At 41.3% G+C, this 22,364-nt stretch overlaps 3 protein-coding genes across 8 annotated transcripts; 2 read left to right on the plus strand and 1 right to left on the minus strand.

Annotated features, from left to right (window-relative positions):
* The first annotated feature begins 67 nt into the window (after nt 1–67).
* Nucleotides 68–3,917, plus strand: hwa (huluwa). Of its 3 annotated transcripts, none has more exons than XM_018662449.2 (3): nt 68–1,099; nt 2,021–2,207; nt 2,595–3,917. In XM_018662449.2, the coding sequence occupies exons 1-3, from the start codon at nt 518–520 to the stop codon at nt 2,759–2,761; spliced, it is 936 nt and encodes a 311-aa protein (XP_018517965.1). In that variant the 5' UTR covers nt 68–517; the 3' UTR covers nt 2,762–3,917. The 3 variants fall into 3 exon arrangements, with proteins under 3 accessions (XP_018517965.1, XP_018517964.1, XP_018517963.1); XM_018662448.2 differs by having other exon boundaries at nt 2,024–2,219; XM_018662447.2 differs by having other exon boundaries at nt 72–1,099; nt 2,021–2,219.
* Nucleotides 3,775–8,871, minus strand: atp5fa1 (ATP synthase F1 subunit alpha). The gene is made up of 11 exons (XM_018662444.2): nt 8,718–8,871; nt 7,661–7,736; nt 7,383–7,552; nt 6,818–6,991; nt 6,273–6,439; nt 5,116–5,416; nt 4,776–5,000; nt 4,591–4,698; nt 4,358–4,502; nt 4,104–4,254; nt 3,775–4,001 (listed from the first exon to the last, which is right to left on the minus strand). Exons 1-11 carry the CDS (start codon nt 8,775–8,777, stop codon nt 3,923–3,925), a joined length of 1,656 nt encoding a protein of 551 aa, XP_018517960.1. The 5' UTR covers nt 8,778–8,871; the 3' UTR covers nt 3,775–3,922.
* Nucleotides 8,872–10,161: 1,290 nt separating this feature from the next.
* On the plus strand, nt 10,162–21,171 carry ark2n (arkadia (RNF111) N-terminal like PKA signaling regulator 2N). 4 transcript variants are annotated; one of them, XM_018662414.2, is made up of 5 exons: nt 10,165–10,396; nt 11,395–12,294; nt 17,292–17,462; nt 17,930–18,041; nt 18,177–21,171. In XM_018662414.2, the coding sequence occupies exons 2-5, from the start codon at nt 11,463–11,465 to the stop codon at nt 18,364–18,366; spliced, it is 1,305 nt and encodes a 434-aa protein (XP_018517930.1). In that variant the 5' UTR covers nt 10,165–10,396; nt 11,395–11,462; the 3' UTR covers nt 18,367–21,171. The 4 variants fall into 4 exon arrangements, with proteins under 4 accessions (XP_018517932.1, XP_018517930.1, XP_018517931.1 ...); XM_018662415.2 differs by having other exon boundaries at nt 11,398–12,294; XM_018662417.2 differs by lacking the exon at nt 17,292–17,462.
* Nucleotides 21,172–22,364: the final 1,193 nt, after the last annotated feature.

Genomic DNA, 22,364 nt, shown 5'->3' on the forward strand with positions numbered 1-22,364 from the left:
GCTATAAGTGGACTACAAAGTCCTCAGACAACTATCAGTCATTGCAGTCCATGAAAATCACAAATCAGAGCATGAAGATCTCCCAGGCGTCACTGCAGAGCTTTTAGATGCAGTGATGAGGGAGTCTGGTCGTCTGCTGCCATCTAGCGGCGATGGCTGCAACGACAACGCGAGTGCGAGCTAATGAAGCACACCTGTTGGTCTGTAATGTATATGGCTGGTGACTGGGCTCGTGTTGCTCAGTCGCCTGACATCAAGCCTTTGCTTTGATAACACTGACAATATTAGTCTAGAATGATGAAGACAAGGGTGATAAAAGGACAACAGTCACAACTGCAGGCTGTGCGCATCTGAGAAGCAGGCTGACATGTGGTTATTAGATGGAAAATGCTGTCAAACTCGAAGTAGTCCACGTTGATTGACACGTCAAACCACCTGTGCATTCACAGACAACGCGAAACCTCAGCTGAGATCAGCGAATTCTCTAAAATTCACCCCCTATGTGCTCTGGGATGAAATGTCGCAGATAAGTCAGACCACGCCATCAAATCTGACTGAAGGTTACCCCGTGACAAATCTGACTTTAGTCGTCCTCCTGCTCATACCCTGTGTGGTGATTCTGCTTCTGCTCAACTGCCTCTTCCTGGGTTACAAGTTGCTGATCCTGTCAAAGAGCAACAACAGGCGGAAGCGCGAGGACACGGAGGAGATGCTTTTGCATTCCACCCTGCAGAGAGTCACGGCCTTCCCCCCGCTGCACGACGGGAGGAGAGCTTACATGTCCGTGTCGGAGCCCGTCCTGCCGCATCCCGTCACTTCTTCCAGGGCTTCGTCCAGGGAGAGGGCCGGGGTGGATCACAGGATCCGGCTCCTGAGGCCAGACGGTGCCACCGGCTCAGGGTCCCTCAGGGCACCCAGCACCATCCGGGCCACTTCCTCTGCAGCCGGTTTCACCCCAAGAAGGCTTGACCTGCCCTCCGGGTCACGGACACACAGCGCGAGCAAAGCGGGATGGTGTAGAAGCGCGCCGGTTTTACCGCAGTCCAGTGATTCAGAGGCTGAAACCAGAGTGAACCTTGTCCCGCCAAACTCTCCCACGGTTAGTGATGAATAATTCAACAAGGAAAAGGGCTAAGGGGCCATCTTTGACAGTGGAAACTGGTTAATTGGTGTCCAGGAAACATGTTTTAATTTATCAAAAATATTCCCATTTTGACTGTGAATACATCCAATAACAACCTGTAGCCTACAGTATGGCTTGAATGTCCTGCTTGGGGATCTCTGGGCAAAATGAGCTGTAGGGCCTCTATTAACCTTCTATTATTGTAATTTAATGAAATACACAAATTCAGAAACACGCACCCCACATAAGCACAAACATAGGTAGAAGGAATTTGACTGGGCCCAGGACAGTTGCCCACTTTGCCTGCTTGGTAATCCAGCTGTACTGTACTATACAATGACCCTTCCAAATTTGATGCATTTTGAATATTGAAAGATGTTGATTCTCACTCAGTAATTGATCTGTACATATATTTGGCTGTCAAAACATAATAGAAATAGAATGTAGGAATGTTAATATCTAATGTCTCTTCATATTGAGGCTGGTTTTTATTTTCTTTGTGTGTACAGATCCCAAGCATCAATGTCACATATTTGACACCCCCACATTTCTTGTAATTACAACCTAATATCTTACCTTTCTTTATAGCTTGCTGTCTGTTTTTCAGTATCTGTCCCTGTTTATACTGTACCCCATACTGGATTTATTCCAAACAAATGGGAAAAGTAAGACAGGAAACAGACACTAGATACACAGCTACAAATGTAAAAGCTTTCATTAAGTTGAATAAATAATATTATGATATATTAACCAGCAATAGAGAGTGGTCTGCAAAGGATGTCTGATTACATAAAAGACAACAAAATGGCTGCCCACTGAAATCTAGCTGTTTTTTTTTTTTATTATTATTATTCTTAATCCAGAGTCTGAGGTCTGTCATTTTTCCTTTGTTCGCAGCAGGAGACAGAGCATGTGGGTTACATTCGTCGGAGCAGTACTTACGAGATGCTGACAGATGTGAACCCAGGTGTTGCAGTGCATGTGTTTGACAAGGCAGACGTGGAGTGTGAGTACGCCAACCCTTCCTCAGAGACGTCTGGCCTGAACGCATCTGCAGTGGGCCCCGGACTCGACAGCGACTTTGGTGCGAGTGCAGGTACCCGTCAGTCTCCTTCAGCTGCAATGTAATCAATATGGCTTTCATTAATAACTAATTCATTATTAATTAAATACTAATATACTGATTAATAATTTACTGCTGCATCAAACTGGCCACAAGTAGACCTGAGGAGCCTACAGGATGATTATATGTTTTGTTATCTGAACAACAGAGAGAAACAATTATCTTGATTTAAATCATAACAATATTTGTCTGGAAAAATGTCTTTGTTTTGTATTGCTGCTGTAGACAAACTCAGTGCTGGTGACAGTGAATGAAGTATCACAAAGAGACTCACTCTCACCAGGTTTTAAATTTGTGTCTATGATTGTTTTATTCAAACAAAGTTCTTAAACACTGATTTCCTCTCAGGTGTCTCCCTGCGGATTTTATCAGCAGACAGTGACGGCCTGTCCAACGGTGTGCTCGCTTCAGCTCTGGAGTGGGATTATTACGACCCCTGCTATGTCAAACAGAATAATGTACCCAAACATAAACACCACAGGCCTGCAATGCACATTAAACAGTACTGGGTGTAATATGATTAGTAGTTTTAATATTTATTTTTAGTACTTATATATTTAATTTTATTTAAATAACTTATTTACATTTTCTTTTTTGGAAAGACACATACAGCTTTTTATGTGTTTAGATTGTCTCACTAATATTCACTATGACTTTACACTAGTTTGAATTGACTTTTTCTTTTAATTATGAATGCACTCTGTCACTGAAGTTGTTCAAACTGTGAAACATTTACCACACCTTCACTTACATTACTGTGAAATGTTTATTGTGCACTTTTCACTTAAGTTAATGTTAATTATTGCCACTAATGTTACTACACAGCTGTTTGGCCAGTTCATATTTCATTATTTTATGTTTCATAAACATTCACATCAAGATTTATACTCACTGGTATTGTTTGATATGTTTTTGATTCACTCTGACCAATAAAGGCTCATTTAGAATTTCATGAAGTGCCTATTGATTACTTGTATCTTTCCAATGAAATCAATCAATAAATCAATCAGAACATTAAGAACTGTAAATTACATACACAGCTGCCTATTCCATCAAATTTACTCTATTGTGGGATGATTTTTCTTATTTAGACATTTGTCATGTACTGCTCCTCACCAGCAGGCAGCACTGTAGTGTCACAGATGTCTGAGAATGACCTCAGACATTTACTTAAGTACGCAATTTCAGACATGACGATCAAAAATGGAAGGGAAAAACAAATTTCTATCAAACAGGCTTCTGACTGACACATAAGACATTTTTAGTTTTGATGGCCTGAGATGCTTTCATCAAAGGCTGGAAGACATAGCACCAAAAACAGCACCACCTCATCATCAATATTTTAATTATTCTACACAAAGGACAGACAGGAAAATAGTTCAGAAGTGTGGCTGTGAACTACACATAAGCATTGGTTTCAGTATTTTTACTGTGCTGTTATATGATCAGCACAAACTGCAAATTGAGGTGTGAGACAATATCAAGTGACCCAACAACAGTGCCCCCAACACCGAAAGAAGTGATAAAGTCAGTTGGAATACTTTATTCTCAGTTAAGAGATATCTGTACATTAAAGATCAAGTGCCACTTGAATTTTTTCGTAGTTCAAGTCATAGAAAGTATAACTGACGCTGCACTATGCAAACATGAACACAACCAGACTGTAAAGAATCAATTTACTCAAAGCTGGAGAGGAAATTCAACACAATCTGCTTGAGCTTGGCATCAGATGCCTCAGAGATTTTGCCATCGGCCCTGCAATGAAGGAGAGATTGGTTACAATACATATGCATACATAAATTACAATGAAAAAAAAAAAAATCACACATGCTGCCTCCTCAAAGCTCTGTATCTTACTTAATAGCTGCCAGCAGGTCCTGGTGCTGGCTCAGTATGTGCTGCAGGAACGCCTTCTCGAACTTGGTGATCTTACTAGGCTCCATTTTGTCCAGGTGTCCCCTCACACCAGCATAAATGACTGCTACCTGTTCCTCAATAGCCATGGGAGCTGAAAGACAAAATGTATACAGGAATAATACAATGCATACATTTTCTGAAAGACATGTCTACATTCTCCATTTCCAGCTGTGAGATGAACAGTAAATACTCACAGTACTGCCCCTGTTTGAGGAGCTCAGTCAGACGAACGCCACGGTTCAGCAGCTGCTGAGTGGCAGCGTCCAAGTCAGAACCAAACTGAGCGAAGGCAGCCACCTCACGGTACTGGGCCAGCTCCAGCTTCATGGTACCAGCCACCTGGTGATGCACAGAAAGCAACAAGTCAGAATCAAAGGCATTAACTGGGACATCAGCTGAGAGATGGGTGATTACAAGCGAGACTAACCTGCTTCATGGCCCTGGTCTGGGCTGCAGAGCCGACACGTGACACAGACAGGCCGACGTTGATGGCTGGACGAATACCCTTGTAGAACAGCTCAGTCTCCAAGAAGATCTGTGCAAGAAAACTGCATTTAGATAATGGTTCAGGATTTCTATTGTGATGAAGCATGACAAACGAGTCACACTCACCTGTCCGTCTGTGATGGAGATGACATTAGTTGGAATGTAGGCTGAGACATCGCCAGCCTGTGTCTCAATAACGGGAAGGGCTGTGAGGGAGCCGCCGCCAAAGTTGTCGTTCATCTTAGCAGCTCTCTCCAGCAGACGGGAATGCAAGTAGAAGACGTCTCCTGGGTAAGCCTCACGACCAGGGGGACGACGGAGCAGCAGGGACATCTGACGGTAGGCGACGGCCTGTGGACACAGAACACATGAGGTTGTGTTTAACTCCTAACTAACATTTACAAAATTGTTTGCAGCAACTGGTTTTATGTGCGTTAGAAATCCCCCCGAAAAAACCAAAACCCACCTGCTTGGACAGATCATCATAGATGATCAGGGCGTGCTTGCCGTTGTCTCTGAAGTACTCTCCCATGGAGCAGCCAGAGTAGGGAGCCAGGTACTGCAGTGGCGCGGCATCAGAGGCAGTAGCAGACACCACAATGGTGTACTTCATGGCGTCGGCATCAGTGAGCCTCTTCACCAGCTGAGCCACTGTGGATCTCTTCTGGCCAATAGCGACGTAGATGCAATACAGCTTCTTCTTCTCATCAGTTCCGTCGTTGAAGCGCTTCTGGTTGATGATTGTGTCGATGGCAATTGCGGTTTTGCTGCAACACAAATTTATAGACTTAGCACTGGGGATACACACACAAACAGATACATGTTGTTCCATAAATGACTTTCAGTCTTGAGCCTCGGGGTCCAATATTCTGAAGGTTTAAAAATCTCAAATAGTAGCCAGGGGCTTTATTTACCTCAGTGGCAGAGAGAACAAGGATTAATTTAGAGACAGGCCTTTATTTTCTAACTTCCCCTGTTCTCCAGGTGATGCAAACTCAAAATGCCCTCCATGTTTACCTTTTGTCTTGATAAATTCAGTATAATGTCCTTTTCTACAGCACTAATTCCATTAGGGCAGCAAGAATCTTGTTGACAGGCGAATGATGTTAAGCTACCACGAATGAAACTCAACACATTTTACAAGGTTTTCAGATTGAACATCTTTCCTTTATAGGTAGACTTTTAATGTGAAAAAATATCAAGAAGTAATGAGCTTTGCTAAAAAAGACTGGATTTAATCATAGCATGAAAACATTATTTCTATTAAAAAGAGAAACTCAGAGCAGCAGAGAGGTGGGTATAACATGTCACTATTGTACTGCTGTACTGATGAATTAGTGCTATGGAAAAGTGTGAACTGAATTCCCTTTTTTCATTCATGCTAGCCTCATCCCTGGCTGTAATTTGAGACTCTGCCATTATTTGAAATACAGCTTTCATGTGAGAATTTATTGTCATTAAAAAAAAAATCAACTGGGACTGATAACATACTGCATTAAGCTGCATCATGATGTATTTCAGCAATTAGCACATCCACTGCTGCAACGTGATTTCAGTGGCACTAGAAATAACATCAAATACTACCACGTGTTCAAGTATTCACTTTGAGTAAAATCCTCTTACCCAGTCTGCCTGTCTCCAATGATGAGCTCACGCTGTCCACGACCGATGGGGACCAAACTGTCCACGGCTTTGATGCCGGTCTGCATGGGCTCCCTCACAGAGATACGGGGGATGATACCAGGGGCCTTCAGACCCACACGCCTGCGGACCTTTGATCCAAGGGGGCCCTGTGAAGACAAAAATAAAAAGCGATTGAGTGCTATAAAATAATTTCTTATCTGTGGCTATTAAACTAATCTAAGGCACAGGGCCAGAACCCCCTGTCCATTAGAGCTTGACAGAAAACTAATCAGCCACTATTTCCATAATCAATCATTTTTATATGCAAAAAAGCCAAACTTTTTCAATGCAAGAATTTTTTCTCTATTTTCTGATATTTTAGAGATAAACAATGAATGATTAATTGAAAAAATAATATGCAGAATAACAAAAAAATGGTTAGTTACAACCTTGTCTGCCTCATGGTAATATTACCCCACAGGGAAATTTATGAACATGAGAAACATAAAAAGACAAACCGGCTTGAAAGTGAATTCTGTCAATACCTTTCCATCAATGGCATTTCCCAGAGCATCAACAACACGGCCCAGAAGCTCCTCACCAACAGGAACATCTACAATAGCACCTGTTCTCTTGACAATGTCGCCCTCCTTGATCAGCTTGTCGTTACCAAACACCACAACACCGACGTTGTCAGGCTCCAAGTTCAGAGACATGCCCTGGACAAGAGAAACAACAGTTACCATCACTTTCCCCTTTATTTACACTAACAAAGTACTGATAACATGACAGTGGCATCAACCATCTCTCTATTAAATAATCAACATGTACTGAATTAGCAACAGTCTTTTGACAGTCAGTGACTTATACTGGTGACCACCAAGTAGCAGTGACTATGTACTTGACTCAAGGCCTATTAAAACAGTTTCTGAGAAAAGTACAGTGCACCTCCATTTGCCAATTATGTTTGACTACAAATAATCTAAGAAGAAGCAGGTTAAGCGAATACAGTTTATGGCATTTGAACCCAATCTTCTCAAACATCACAACTGCAGTAGAAACCCATTCTGTGCCAAGGTGAGTATCTAAGGATAACATCATCAATCTTACCTTCAGACCAGAGGAAAACTCCACCATCTCCTCAGCCTGTACATTCCTCAGACCGTACACTCTGGCAATACCATCACCAATGGACAGCACGCGACCAGTCTCTTCCAAATCAGCACTGGTGTCGGCTCCCATGATCTTCTCCTCCAGAATGGATGATACCTCGGCTGTGCCTTTAAGTTACATAAAGTGTTAACTGAGCAAGCAAAAATATTTTAAATGATAAAGATGAGTTTTACCCTTGATATTTGGAAACCTTGTTGGATGATAACGTTACTGACCTGTTTTCTGCAGCCATGGGCGGGTGGTGTGCAGATTCTTGGCTCCTACACATGCTGCAGCGACGTTCTTGGATACCTTTATGGCAACGGAAAGTGGTAAAAGAATAGTTTATTAGATACATCCAGCCAAAACTAATGCAGTGAGACCCCTGCAATACATCCTCCCTTCATGAAGGTTATGATGGTTATATTTTGATGAAAGTGTTTAAAAGAGATGTTGATTGACTTGTATGATAATTTTGAAGAATGTATTTTTTAGTGAGGTTTGACTGTAGCGCATTATACAAAGAGCTATTTTTCTGTTTTAGTGTACCCTTACTGATACAAATGAGGTGGACAAAATCATCAGGTTGGTTGCTGGGTTCAAGTTGAATTTTAAAACTTTTAAGACCTTTATTGTAACCAAAGAAGATCTCAGACATTTATAGACAAGCTCCACAAATGTCCATACAGTTGATTCAACTTCCTAGAACACTTTTAACAAAAAATATTATAATCTCCATGAAGTTAGGACTTATTTCCTTGCTCGTTGTATTAGACTGCATTAGTTTTGGGTAGCTACACCTAATAAAATGGCAGCTGAGTGTAAGAAACATTTGTTAGGGACAGAACAATAATATGAACCAGTCTAATTTCAACCCATACAAACAAGCGACAAATAAACTCTGTTGCAAAACTTAGGCTGGCAAATGCATCTGCAGTCAAAGCTGGCATGTGGAGTGAGACAAACCTGACCTTCAATACCAAATTACATTACTGCACTTTAGCTTCGTCATACCCATTGACAATGCATTAAAAGTTAAATAAATGGGCAAAAGATTAATTTTATCATCTAGTCACCCTTGATAACGTACTCTACTATCTTGAAGGCGGTTTGTTGCTGTCTGTCATCTACAATCGTTAGCAGTGGGGAACTAGCACTGTGAAGGGCCCGGTGTCCTCCGGTGCAAAGACGTGTGAATGAACAACACCGCCATGACTTTTCGTGCGAATAGACACTGATTTTTTTGAACGCAGACGACACAAATTGAAACATAAAGAAGTTAGAGGTGCTTACAAATCCAGCCCGTCGAGGCAGGGTGCGGGCAAGAGCCGCTGCGACGCGAACTGACAGCATGTTGGTGTCCTGCGGGGTCTGTCCTACTCCCGGAGCGGAGAGAGAAGGATGGCGGACACGGCAGCGGATTTGTAGAAAGGTCACCGTGACCCGGAAGTACTACAAAATAAAAGACTTTTCTTTTTTTTGCTATTGTATTCTCTTCTTTTTCCATTTTTGTTATATTGTAAATTGCATTAATAAATGGGAAATTAATGTAATAAATAAGTGAACATATATTAATAAGAAATCAAATAATTATTGCGTATATCAACTCTAATTTATACATTTTTAACAATTTCAGGTAAACATGAAATGAATATAACCCATTTGTTAAAATTGGTAATTTATAGGTCATTGATAACAATTTATTTCATTTTAATCATTTATTGATCGTGGCACATCTTTTATACAATATAGCTGAACATACTGATAAAGACCAAGTTAAATGTTTTTTTCCAGTAATGTGAATCAAAGAGACATGTTTCTGCTAAAGATATTTCAAATTAATTCATGCTTTCATCATCCCAGATTTAAAGATTTAAAAGATTTAAAACTACCATTGTGGCATCTATAGTTTAGTGTAATTCTAAACTCAGTTTAATTCAGCACATATAGCAAGATTAAATCACTGGCTGGGCAATGCATGCTACTGTCCCACGGCCTCTGAAAGCCTCAGGTTCACAGTGTAGGAAGTGGTTTGTGGTAATGTGATTAAATGCAACTTTTTAGCACTGTGCAATATCAGCTGACATGATAGGGGCCTCAGTGTTGGTCCTGCTTTAACTGGAGAGATCTACTCTTGAAGAGGAACATCAAAATCTAATTTTAAGCCCTTCATTATTTCAGCTCATACTGCTGCTTACATAGTGCCTTTTGCTTAATCAATGTGTGTTTAATCAAACTGCCATACAGTGAACCTGTTGCCATGTAGTTCACTATAGGAATGCAGAACACATTACACAGTGAGTGGGAGGAGGTGGGAGTTAACAGGGGCACAGGAGCTCATTTTTGCCACAGAGCCCTCTAGCAGGTTAATGTGACCATGATATAGGGCAAGTGCCACAGCAAATATGTTCCATCATGAGTAAAAGTCCTGTTTTCAAAACTTTGCTTTAGTGAAGTATATTGCTTACAGCAAATTCTACATTGTACGTGTGATATTGTATATTATTGGTATTACTACTGATGTATTAACATGTTATTAATCGATTCATTCGTCAGTGTCTAAAATGTAAAAGAACTGTGTGACTGTTCCCTGAAGCCCATGTTAACATTGCTGTTGTTACATCAAAAACCCGTCCCTGTTTGTCCTGCGGTATTTTCTCACCCTGTAGTATTAATATCCGACCGCAGGGGCGCTCGGCCACGGTGAACAGACCGGAAATGGCGCATGTAGCTTTGTGAACGGCTGATGGAGACATTTTAAAATAAACACACAGCTAGCCGCTAACGGCTAACAGGGCTCGCAAAGGTGCGAGCGCACTGCGCCAAATTACATTCAAAATCTTCCAAGTTTTAAAGAACTTAATTATATTTTGCAGGGCATTGTTTATGCATCGCAAATCAAAGACGCTACGAATTACCGAAGATGTCGAAAAGTCTGACACTGGGAAAAGAAGATTATAACTAACGCCGCGGTAAGTTGTAACTAGCGCAGCCGATTTTAAATGCTAAGTTGCTGCGATAACGTTAGCCGTTAGCTGCTGACATTATCCTGCCTGTTACGCCTCTGGCTGGCTAGATACTGCTTCCATTTATAGGCTCTTGTGGGGCAGCTGTCCTGCAACCTGAATATTTTTCCATGACTTGCCGTCTTCTTCTCGCCAAGTTTCGGGAGTGTAAGGTTATGACCGAGGTTAGCTTCACTACGCAGCTAAAAGTAGTGTCTGGATCCGAGCCTGTGTTAGCCTCAGCTAGCCACAGACACACTGAATAAAGTCATTCATTCAAACACAAATAAATAGCTCAGTGCACACACACACTTAGTTTAACGTGGCTTAAGAGGTTTAACGGACATTTGTGATATGGTTTTCAGGTTGTGTGAGACTTAAAAGTAGATTACAATTCAAAATAAAAGTAACGTTCATTCCCCTTAGAGGCTAGCCAGCGTTAATTGTTTACCAGCAGTACCGTTAAAAGAACATTTCTGGCCAAAACAATGCACAAAATTTAATGGGATTATTTGTTGTTTTTGTTACGTGGAAGAGTCAGCCAGTTATGCAACATGTCAACCCAGCACAAAATGCACAAAATCAGTGTTTATATTCGAGTCTGTAAGGCGAGAAAAAACAGTTTGCCAATATAGCTGGAACAGGTGTTCTATGTATTTAAATAGAAATCTTTTTGTGTTTATGAGTATTATTCTGAATGACCACCATAGTTAATATTGCCCTTAAGTATTGCAAAATTTAATTCTTGATTTATAAGTTGCAGTCATCTATACCACACATGGTTTTCCAAAGTGCTCACCTCAGATGCAGAACACAAGGATGGCAGCACAGTTTAAAAACAATCCTTACTGCATTGAAAGTTTGTCTTGTAAAAAAGATAGAAGTTATAGTGCCCCATTCTCTTACATCCATCATGTTGCATAGAGTTAGATTGTGATTTAAAATTAGTGATGTTTTTCTTCTAGCAGGTGAGCTCCTGTCCAGGCACATTGGTCCATGTTTGTTGGACCTTTGGGCTCTGGGCTCAACTAGCATGAAGATGGCTGATTCAGAGAAGGCAGAGGAATTTGTGGATGCTGAGTGCCCCCCAGAGTGCCTTGATGAAGCACAATCAGCTTCTGCTCAGGGAGAGCAGGATGAGCATCTGAAAACAGAGACCACCACCAGTACCAGCTCGCCACCAAGGGAAAAGGAGGCAGACAGCCCCTTGAATACAGAGGGTGAACAGAGTCTCCTCTCCATGCCATGCCTGATGAAAGAGCTCCGCCGAGACTCTCCAGAGTCCCAGCATGCCTCTACAGGGAGTGACAAGCCTGTGTCTCGTCATATCTATGAGAGTGACTCCTCAAACCCCTGCATGCTCTCCCCTTCATCCAGTGGCCACCTTGCTGACTCAGACACACTCTCCTCAGGGGAAGAAGGTGCTGCTCCTCCTGTAGGAGAAGAGGAGGAGGGCAACATGGAAGCTGTAAATGATCCTGGGCAGGCAGCAGGAAGGCAAACATCTGCCACAGCGACAGGGGGGAGGAAGTCTCGGCGGTCACGTTCAGAGAGCGAGATGCCTCCCAACGCAATGGCTGCAAAGAAAAATCGCTGCCAACCCACCGTGGTGGCAGCAGGAGGGCAGGAAAAACAAACCAATGGCAAGATGGCAAAAGTGAAAGGTCACCGGAGCCAGAAACACAAGGAGCGTATGCGCTTGCTGAGGCAAAAACGAGAGGCAGCAGCACGGAAGAAGTATAACCTGCTGCAGGACAGCAGTACGAGTGACAGCGAGCTCACGTGTGACTCCAGCACCAGCACCTCTGAGGACGAGGATGATGACACCTCAGGAGGTAGCAAGACAATCAAGACAGATATTCCAGGTAACATCCTGTGTTCACAATACATGCTTTTTGCACAGCACTACCACCTCTCTGCAGGGTAATAGTAGCAACAGTCACTTAGATAGTATGTATTATGTAGAACATTATCACATGGTAATGAAAAGACACATAGTCCAACAGAGTATGACAACAGTTGCCATCAGAGTCAAACACAGATCTTTACAGTAAGAGGCTGCCTGTGTGACTTAAAATCTTAAGGCAACCCAAATTAAATTATTTATTTACCACATACAGTAGGAACATGTTATGGAGATGTCCAAGGCCTTTGTAATATGAGATCAATACAAGCACTGCTTTGTCTGTGTTTGTTTTATCAGTCTTTTTTTGTTGTTTTCTCACTCATCATCTGTCTTCATTCACCTTATCTATAGATACTTAGACTGTTTAGATGGGCCTAGGCCCAGCCACCTGTAGTAATACAGTGTGTTTGGTTGGATCTTTGTCTCATCGTTTGCATGCTGTGGAAATCTAGTGGACATTTTTCAACTCATGAAATGACATATACAGAGCTGTGTTACTCTAACCTATATTATGAGATCTGCAATTCAACAAGTGAGCCATTTATATCCACAGCCTTTGCTGTAAATAGACGGCAGTGTATGATCTCACTGTGTTAGTGAGACTCTGCAGCTACTGTTAACATTGATGCTGTAGAAATATAACTAGAGAGTTTAGAGTCAAAAGCATATTTAGTTTGCCATTTTGTTAGAATGTGTACAGGTCAATTTAAAAGATTCATCTCATCATTTCTATTGCAGGGAAGTTTAACGAATGTGTGTATCACCTGAAGGTTGCTAGGCTTTTAGTATATTCTGCTTTTCTATTTCTGCCTGAAGCTTTTAAATGTTCCTTAGGTCTTTTGTACACTTGACTCTGCCTCTGCCAGGAGGCGATGAAACTTTTTAGAATAGCAAACAGCTTGTTATTTACTCCATAATGGTCTCTGTAGCTCCTAGAATTCAGTTAATGCATATACAGCTCTCACTGAGGATGGCTGTGCTATAAACTAAACTCAGGGACAGAAGTGTCTAATAGGAATAAACACTGGCAGTATTTTCTGTATGCACATTGGCCCCATGTTTGTTCCCTTAATTAATCTGATCCGATGATTGTAGAAATCTCTTGGGTGAGTTGAGTTCTCTATAAGAAGCTACAAGTTGGGTGATATTTACAGGCCTGCTGCCTGATGCTGTTGTTGGAAAAGTCGTTTTGTTTACTTTAGGCTGGTCTTTTCCCTGTGATTCTGTTTCTTAGAATACAACCTGTTGGGTTGGTTTTGGTAGGCAGTTTTTCTTTTCCATAGAATTCAGGATTTAGCTTGCAATGTGTCACGGGCTTTGTTTAGTAAATTATTGTCTGTCTGTTGATCAGTCTGTTTCCACAGTGGAACTAGTTTATCTAGTCATAGATTTTTTTTTAGGATCATTATAGAGGTTTTATATGAAGATGTTTGACATTTTAGAAGCAAGTAGAGTTAGACATATCTGTGTCCTTGTATCATAGGTTTGTAATTAATGTAACGATTTGCCTTAAATGGGTGTGTTTTCCTCAAAGTCTTACCAGTTAACACATTTTCCAAACCACAGTCACTGAATCAGTCGCCCAACATCCAGTTCCCCCCTTTAGGGATCCGTAGTACATGAAACGTTTTCAACCATTTTTACATCCTGCACACAGATTTGAGTGCTACAACTGCATGATGTAGTCCATCAGCATGAAAGAGTCGATCTGCACGTAACCAAAAACAAACTGTCATTTTCTCTTTAATACAAAAGTCCACCTCCGAAGCATGAAAGTGCTACTGTATTTTCTTATGGCTTGGCCTCAATGTCTTTAAAGCTGGCTTCAGACGTGCATCGGAGAGATCCAGAGTGGGCGCCCAGATTCATGGGCTGCTGGACAGCGGTTCGTGGGACAGGAACGGCATCGGCAGCGTTCTGGAGGAGGCCATGACGCGCTTTGCCGTGATGCAGCGCCAGACTGAGGAGCGCTTCCGCATCTGGATGGAAAAGCTCGCACACCTCGACTCGGACAACGACTCGTCCAAGCGCTCAAGTGATGCCCTAGAGGGGCAGCAGCATCACTCCCAGGGGGCACGCCCGTCCCCGCCCAGTTCCTTTTTACCATCGTCAGAGTCTGCAGAGACTATGGCTGCCTACATGTTAGCACGAGAGAACAACAGTCTCACCCCCACCCCTATAAACAACAACATCCTACCTGAAGTGGTCACTCAGAATGGAAATCTAGGTGTTCCAGACCCTGGTCTCTTGAATGTTTAGGTTTCACTTCTTCACTCCTCGCAGTTTCATACTTTGATCTTACCAAGTGTAGAATTAGTTGATGCAGAAAGCATGGCAATGGGTATTAATAGGTAAATGATGCGAGGTCACCAAACGGATACACCATCGACAGCAGCTGGGCCTGAGCTGGTCATTAGAACTTGACTGTGCAGACCTGAAGCCCAGAGCATCTGCTGGCACTGAATCACTGTGAGATTTGACATTTATTCAATAATTCAACTCACCTGTTTGATTTCTGCAGCATCTGTGACATGGACATGGGGCATATCTCAATAGACTGTTGAGTCAGGGCTCTTATTGTATTGCTTATTGTATGGCTTGTTTGTTTTTGTTTACCAGCTGTACACACACACACACACACACACACACACACACACACACACACACACACGTACACGTACACGTACACGCACACACACACACACACACACACACACACACACACACACACACACACACACACAGACACAGCTAGCTGATTATGTCATTCATACAGAATGTACATTACAGCACCTGGGCAGCCATCATACAGTGCTAGGTGGGGTGCTGCTGCTTATTAGCATGTGCCTTGTCATTCTGAACTCGTGCTGGGAATGATTAGATAAAGCATCATAGTACTATTTCTTTAGAATTCAGGTTCAACACCCTACATAACCCCTCTTTCTCCTGAACTATTTTTTGCACTTTGCTTGTAAATGGTTCAGGACTTATAAAAACCTTGCGACAACCTTTATTTTGGTGGCATAGCTTTACTAACATCAGAACATTTAAACATAGATATGCCTATAAATATAAACGCAATATACTAACCCACACAATTTCTTGCTTTTTAAAATCATATTACGTAATTAGATTAGATGTGTTTACATTTTTTAATATTTGCCTTTCTGTTACATTTGCTGCTATTGCTGCCTGTGTGCAGTAACAGGAAACTAGTGAGGGAGGAATTACTCCCAATGTTTATTTTTAGTAGCCTATGTATAGATAATAGGCGTCAGATAAGGCATGGGTTCCTTTGTTGTGGCTATTAGCTACAATGCCAAGAGCCTCAAATCCTCACTCGTATAATATTTTCTTAGTTAATTTTTTATTTGCACTGGTCTGCCAGCTTGGCCTGTGTCTCCACAAGGCACTGCGTGTTCCCACAGCTTGACTTTAAACCGAAAGCCCAGGCATCAAACTTACAGATACACAGCAGTAATAACAGCTGCAGTATGGTGCATGGCAATGTTTACTGATTTCCTAAAAACGGACTGATCTGGGTGATCAAGTGGCCTTCTCTGGTTCAGATCCTGTGGTTTTTGAGGCGGAGACGCTCCTCTTCAGGTCTCTCCTCAAACTACTTTTACTGATGTAGATGACCGTAGCGTCACAGTTCTTAACACTGCTAACACTATCGAACCATCACAGACATTGATGAAGGAATCTTTGGCCTAATCATATTTATAGTTAGGATGTTAAAAAGTGTTTTCTCTATGTATATATGTAGCCCTCTGACTGTCAGTTTTACAGAAATCTAAAGCTGATCGCATCGTTCCCCCACCTGTTTGCATGTGATTATAATAGTATGTAGAATGTGCAAGGCCAAATTAGTTTTCATCAGCAGCATGTGTGCAAGGTATAGCTTTGCTTATGCTGATAAATGGTGACTGACAGAACATTTTATCTATTTAGTTGTTTTCTCTTGGCCTAATGGTTTTGTTACAATTTGTGTGAGTATTGGTGTTTTTGTTTCATGGTGCATAATTACTTTGCCATTTTGGGTTCATATGGATCCAACAACTGCTGTCCTGCATTTGTTAAAACTGAAACGACCTTTAAATCAACCTCTGTGTCAACACGGTGAAGGGAGCCTCGTGCATACAATCACAAACTGTGTGCATTAAAAACAAAACTAAGGACAGTCCATTGTTTACCAAAGAGACTATCCTGGTTTACATTAGTTCTTTTTGTATCTTTAATACATGGCCTTTTTACATTGGCAAGTGCTCGGTTTCTCTGGTAACCCTGGTACCTGCTTATTTAAGCCCAATCAGCTATTCATAGGCAGTGTTCTCTCATAGTACTCGCTGTCCAGGCGAACCCCCTCTCACACATGTCTGGGTAGCAGTGTGCGCGCGCGCATGTGTGTGTGTGTGTGTGCATGTGTGTGTGTGTCTCCCAGGGACTCCTTTGACAGGGTAGAACAAAGATACATGTTCCCGCTCTTCCACAGTTAATCTTCTGTTGTTAGGCTTTTATTATCCCACTACATTTCACTCACAGAGTAAGATTATGTTGAAGTGTTTTGTAATGACTGTATTCTAGTGTTGTTTTATGTGAATGGCTGTTACTTTAAAAGCAATAAATGGAGAGAAAAAAACACTGCTGATGCACAAGGGTTATTAATACGCTGCAAACACAACCAGTGAAAAGTTATTATAATCTTAATCACAGTTGTAATTGTCCATGTTTTACAGCAGGATGAGGGCTATAAAGCTGACTGACCCTAAATGTTTTATTTTACCAGTGGTGTAAACCTTTGCTTCTGGTGAAATAGGATGTGTTTCCTTGTGTATACTTCACATGCTGCAGCCAGCAGGACTATGGATGCAGTGTCCAGTCTCTTTTCCAAACAGAGTCCCGCTCTTCCCAGGCATGATTTGAATAATGAAGTGTTTTCTTTGTTTTCTGCAGACGGGCCTCCAGTAGTGGGTCACTATGATATTTCAGACACTGATTCTAACCAGGAGAGTATGAGTGTGGAGACAGTCCGGCCCACGGTGATAAAGCATGAGCTAAATACACACAGAGGCCAGGATATGGCAGCTCACTCTGGGTGTGTAAGAGCTCTGAGCTCTATCTCAGGTCAGTTACAAACCCGGTATATCTCAACTGATAATTTCCACTCCTCTCAGTGAAGGCAGGACATTTAGAGGCATGGGTGTCATCAATAAGTGGGGGAAACTGTCTTATTAATCTCAGCAAGATGCCTTTGAAGTGCTACTCTTCACCGCACACACTCCACTGACTTGCATGTGGTGCTTTTTAAAAGTCTTGCTGCCTCGCCGCAAGACAAAAAGAATTGACCTTTTATGACTGACTAGCCGGCATTGTCAAAACATGAATATAAAGTCCACAATTTTTACGTTTTGTCCAATGTGTCACTCCATGCTATCCAGTCAGCCTTTCAAACACAAGTGTCAGATTCATCATTGTTTTGTTCTTGTCTGTGTCAAAGCAGCTGCAGTCTTCATGTGTCAGCAAGGCCTGAAGCTCTCCACTGCTCCGGCCCTCCTCACAATGTGTGACACTGTTCCTCTTATTTGTTTCAGGCCACGTGGAGGCAGAGCTGTCACACAAGGAGAGTTCTCAACACAAGGGCCAGATTAACATTGCTTCCTCTGACAGCGAGGTGGAAATTGTCGGAGTGCAGGAGAAGCCACGGTAAAAACTTTAAAAGGGGGGACTTTTATCAAAAAATTTTATCTATACTGACTGTGTGAGTATCCCCACCCCTACCCGGTTTTACAAATGAATTCATTTATTTTTTATTTTTTAATTTTTCATTTCTAAATCCAGATGTGCCCACCCATGCGGAGGTGTGATAAAGAGTTTGTCCTCCTGGAAGGAGAACTCAGTGGAGCAGTTAAACAGCACAAATCAGCCACAGCTCTGGACTACTGTTTCCCCTCAGCCTAACTGGGTGTCCCCCCCTGAAGTGGTAGACCTCACGCTGGACGAGGACGGCGGACACAAATACCTACTTTAAACAACTTGTACACTGAAGACTTTTATTTTCCTTCTCTCACTCCTAATCCTCATCCCTCTCGCCTTGCCTCCATGTTGCAACTGAAATCCTTCCTAGAGTTGCAGCCTCGCCTGTAACTGCTCGTGGACTCTTCCTGCTCCAGAGCACTGTCTGTTTTTAACTTACTGTTGAACAATCGTGTATCAAAGCCATTCTGCTGACGTGATTCCCTGACCTTGGCTTGTCAGCTATGAGTTTGAGTTGTAATAAAATGGCACAGCACTTGAAGTGCAGGTGGAAATGTACGTAAGAGTGATTTATCTGTTAATGATAGCAATATCCTCCCCTCATTTAATACCTCAGTTACCCCTTGATAACGGATGTAGGTAGTTATTTTGTGTTGTGTGCTTGCAAGCTGTATAGTGAAATTTTCAAGTTGCTGCTTGGGAGCAGGTCAGTATCACAATATGGCTGTTGACCTCTTTCACTACAGACTCTGAACAGCATATTTTCAGACTGGATTCGGCATTTTTATCTGCAGTCACCTGCGGTCAAGACAAAACGGCAGCTGGTACACTTTCTGTTGTACAGTAGACCATAGATAGACGGCAACACTTTGTACCGGTCTAGGGTCAATTTTGTTTTTGAAAGTCTCACCACTGGTTTCAAATTTAGTTCTGCATTGATAGCTTTGCTTTACTATACAGTGTACATCATAAGTACAGCCTATGCTCTGATTCTGTCCGTGAAGTGTTTGGTTTTGGTTCATCTTAAAGGGGTAGTTGGACTTTTTTTTGGAAATGGGCTTATTTGCTTTCTTGCAGAGAATTAAATGAGAAGATTCATACCAAATTTATATCTGTTTGTTAAATATAAGGCTACAACTAGCAGCTGGATAGCTTAGCTTAGCATAAGGACTGGAAACAGTTAGTCTGGCTCTGTCTGAAGGTAACAAAATCCACCTACCAGCTCCTCTACAGCTAACTAATTAACACAATATATCTTGTTTGTTTAATCTTCACAAAAACTGAATAGTAAAAATGGCAGTTTACTGTTCTACTGAGGTTGTGTGGCGGACTTATTCTTGGCTGGGCACAGAATCCTTCTGGTGTTGCTGTTGTTTTCCCCGGCAACTGCACAAAGCCAAGAAATAGTTAGACAGAGCCAGGCCAGCATTTCCTTCAGTCTCTCCATTCTGTGCTAAGCTAACCATTTGCTAGGTGTATCTTCATATATAATAGACATGATAGTGATATTGTCTATCAGGAGTTCTCCACCAGAAAGCAAATAAGCATATTTCTTAAAATCTTTCTTGCTTTACATTCACAGCTTTTGTTTCCTTCATTACCATGTTACATATTTTTTTTTCTTTGTCATGAAAGCAAACAGAAAACCACTGGTTAAATTCAGACTCTGAGGGAAATAATACAAACACACTTGTCACAGACACACTACAAATGTTCTCATTTCCACTGTAGTAGTACTATATATGGTGATAGTTTATTGGCAATAGAAATTATGTATCTTTTGCTTGGAGATATATTCTATGTTGGACGCCATGTCTCTGATACAGAGTCTGCGAGTGTCCCAGGTGACGTAGTTGTTATCAGTGAATGTATGACTCTGCAGCACTGACTGGGTGCACTTATTGTTTGCATGCTTATCCTGACTGGATGCAAACACCTTTAAACCTCTGGGGACCCCTTTATAACAACTGAGGAAATGTATCTTCCATTGAATACTGCAAAGCAAGATGGCCTGAATGCCTTGAAATGTGCACTATTTTCTTTTAGTATGGTATAAAGCTTATTCTTTTACCTGCAAAGCAGTGGATTTTGCTATCTCGACAATAAATATTTTAATAATAGATGTGAATTTAGCAAACATATAAAAACAGTAAAAGTGATGTTGAGTTTGTGCCCACGTGTGGGGCATTTATAGAAGAGACATTTACTGTATGAACTGTTTTTACCCTGATCCTCAGGGCCTGCTTGCTCTCCTGCCCTGTGGTCTTGTTTTTGTCTTCGTGCAGTACTGCAGACAGGCTGGTAATTTTTTTTTTTTATCAACAATCCAACTTCACACTCAGTTTTAACGTTTATTAGATTTGTTTTATTACATATTGAATAACAGTTACTTTCTTAAGAGATGCTTGAGAATTATAGAATCATATTATTTTAACTTCTGCTGGTCACAGAAAGGGAAAATCCTAAATATAAAGAATTAAACCAAAGTCTAAATGGAATATATTTTCAGTTTCCTTTCTTTCCCTATTTGAAATTTGCTTCCAGTTTATTCTTTTAAATGTACTCTGTAAGGCTGAGTATTTTCATTTGGAAGTCAGTACATTTGCTGTGAAATGAGGTGACACGAATTCTGTTTCAAATTCAAGATACATTTTAGCATAATGGGATATTTTTGTTTTCCATTGGCCAGTTCTTTCCACTATATGGAGCTACCACTGTATTGAAAATTATTTTACCAGACCACTTCTGCTTGCAAAATCCATTTTGCTGTCGTTCCTTAGGATTATTATGAAACATTAGTTATAGAGGTTTGGTAGAAAATAGGGCAGTGATGCTCAGTGATGGTTGCACATTGCATGTTTGGTCACATCTTTTAACCTCAACTCAGATATTACCCACATTACCAGTAATTTAGCCTTGCTCTTCTGTTATGTTTGTTTTATTTTACTGTCAGTATTTTAAATTAACAAAAAAGGTGTTTATTTTGTTGCTTCTGCAGGCCCTTGACTTCCTTGAAATTATGTCTGTAGAACAAAAAGAAACTATTTTAAAACTAAATAAATAGAGCATTATTTAATGACCCCCTTGTGCAGTTATTTTGTTCTCCTCAGATTTTAATTAGACTATGGAGTCTTTGCTCATGTGCTGTGACTGTTGGGATGTCTGGTGTCAAGCTTAGAGAGGGAAAATTGAACTGGTGAGGATTTTTCTTGGTTGTCTCATTGAAGTCTGATGAATGACTGTCCTATTTGCAAATTTGGCTGCCAGTTATGCCTGTCAAAGTCGTAGTCTAATTGGGACTGAGGTCTGTGAACTGAAGACAATGACATTTTTCATCCTTTCAGATGTCTTTAAATACAACTTTAGGAAACAAAATACTCACTTAAAAAGTTCTCTCTAGAATATACATGTTATGATAATGACAGCACACTGATAAATGTTTATGAAGCACAAAGTCTTGTCTATCACAAAGTGTTTTGTATGAGTATGTACTTGTCTGTATGAATGAGAATAGTTGCCATCATAGGTACAATACTTAATGAGATGTCTCATTGTGTTCTTTTCTCCTGTGGCCAAACAGTCTAGACTACCGCCTCACTGTGAACAATGCAACCTCAACCTCACCCACAAAAGTGGCATGCCGGGTCAGAGGTCATACTGTGACACCTGCCGCTAGGGGGACATATGGAGTTCACATGAGGAGGACAATGAGGGAGTGGAGCAATGCAGTCTGCGGGGCCCTTTTCCCTAAAACCAAAAAAGCCCTTTAGCTGGCTCTTTTCACCCTCAGGGCAGAACATCAGCTGTATGCTAATTTTTTACAGGGCAGCGGTGGCCTCACAGAGCAGTGAATGTGCTGGCTCACTCTCAAAAGACAGAAATGAGTATCCTTCCTCCTGCAGATGTCTTTTTAGGACTGCAGGTTTAGATGTAATGTTGTACAAGTGTGCTGTTATACGCAGGTTTATTCAGAACGACAGCTCACTAAGTCTTGCTAATGACTGCTCCAGCTACCACCAGAGGGCTTTGTGCCAAAAAACAAAAAAAACAAAAAAAAACAAAACAAAACAAAAAATAAATAATCACAGAACAACTTCTAATTACCAGTGAGCACAACATGAAATCTTACTTTCAGACTCTGCTTAAAATAGTTCTAATTAAAGGGCGATTCTATAACTAACCTCACTGTAATCATTGCAAAAACAAAAAAGTTGGGAAAAATTTAAAATATTTAGATATGAAAAGAGCAATTATTTTGATGTTGAATGATCA

The sequence above is a fragment of the Lates calcarifer genome, linkage group LG9, assembly GCF_001640805.2.
Source record: "Lates calcarifer isolate ASB-BC8 linkage group LG9, TLL_Latcal_v3, whole genome shotgun sequence".
NCBI lineage: Eukaryota > Metazoa > Chordata > Actinopteri > Centropomidae > Lates > Lates calcarifer.

Coding starts and splice junctions, on each gene's coding strand:
- hwa (XM_018662447.2), top strand. CDS start 518: ATGTCGCAGATAAGTCAGACCACGCCATCAAATCTGACTGAAGGTTAC. Junction 1,100..2,020: donor TCCCGCCAAACTCTCCCACG/GTTAGTGATGAA, acceptor CTTTGTTCGCAG/CAGGAGACAGAGCATGTGGG. Junction 2,220..2,594: donor CGACTTTGGTGCGAGTGCAG/GTACCCGTCAGT, acceptor ATTTCCTCTCAG/GTGTCTCCCTGCGGATTTTA.
- atp5fa1 (XM_018662444.2), bottom strand. CDS start 8,777: ATGCTGTCAGTTCGCGTCGCAGCGGCTCTTGCCCGCACCCTGCCTCGA. Junction 6,440..6,817: donor GAAATGCCATTGATGGAAAG/GTATTGACAGAA, acceptor TTGTCTTCACAG/GGCCCCCTTGGATCAAAGGT. Junction 5,417..6,272: donor ATTGGAGACAGGCAGACTGG/GTAAGAGGATTT, acceptor TTTGTGTTGCAG/CAAAACCGCAATTGCCATCG.
- ark2n (XM_018662414.2), top strand. CDS start 11,463: ATGAAGATGGCTGATTCAGAGAAGGCAGAGGAATTTGTGGATGCTGAG. Junction 17,463..17,929: donor AGCTCTGAGCTCTATCTCAG/GTCAGTTACAAA, acceptor TATTTGTTTCAG/GCCACGTGGAGGCAGAGCTG. Junction 18,042..18,176: donor GGAGTGCAGGAGAAGCCACG/GTAAAAACTTTA, acceptor TTCTAAATCCAG/ATGTGCCCACCCATGCGGAG.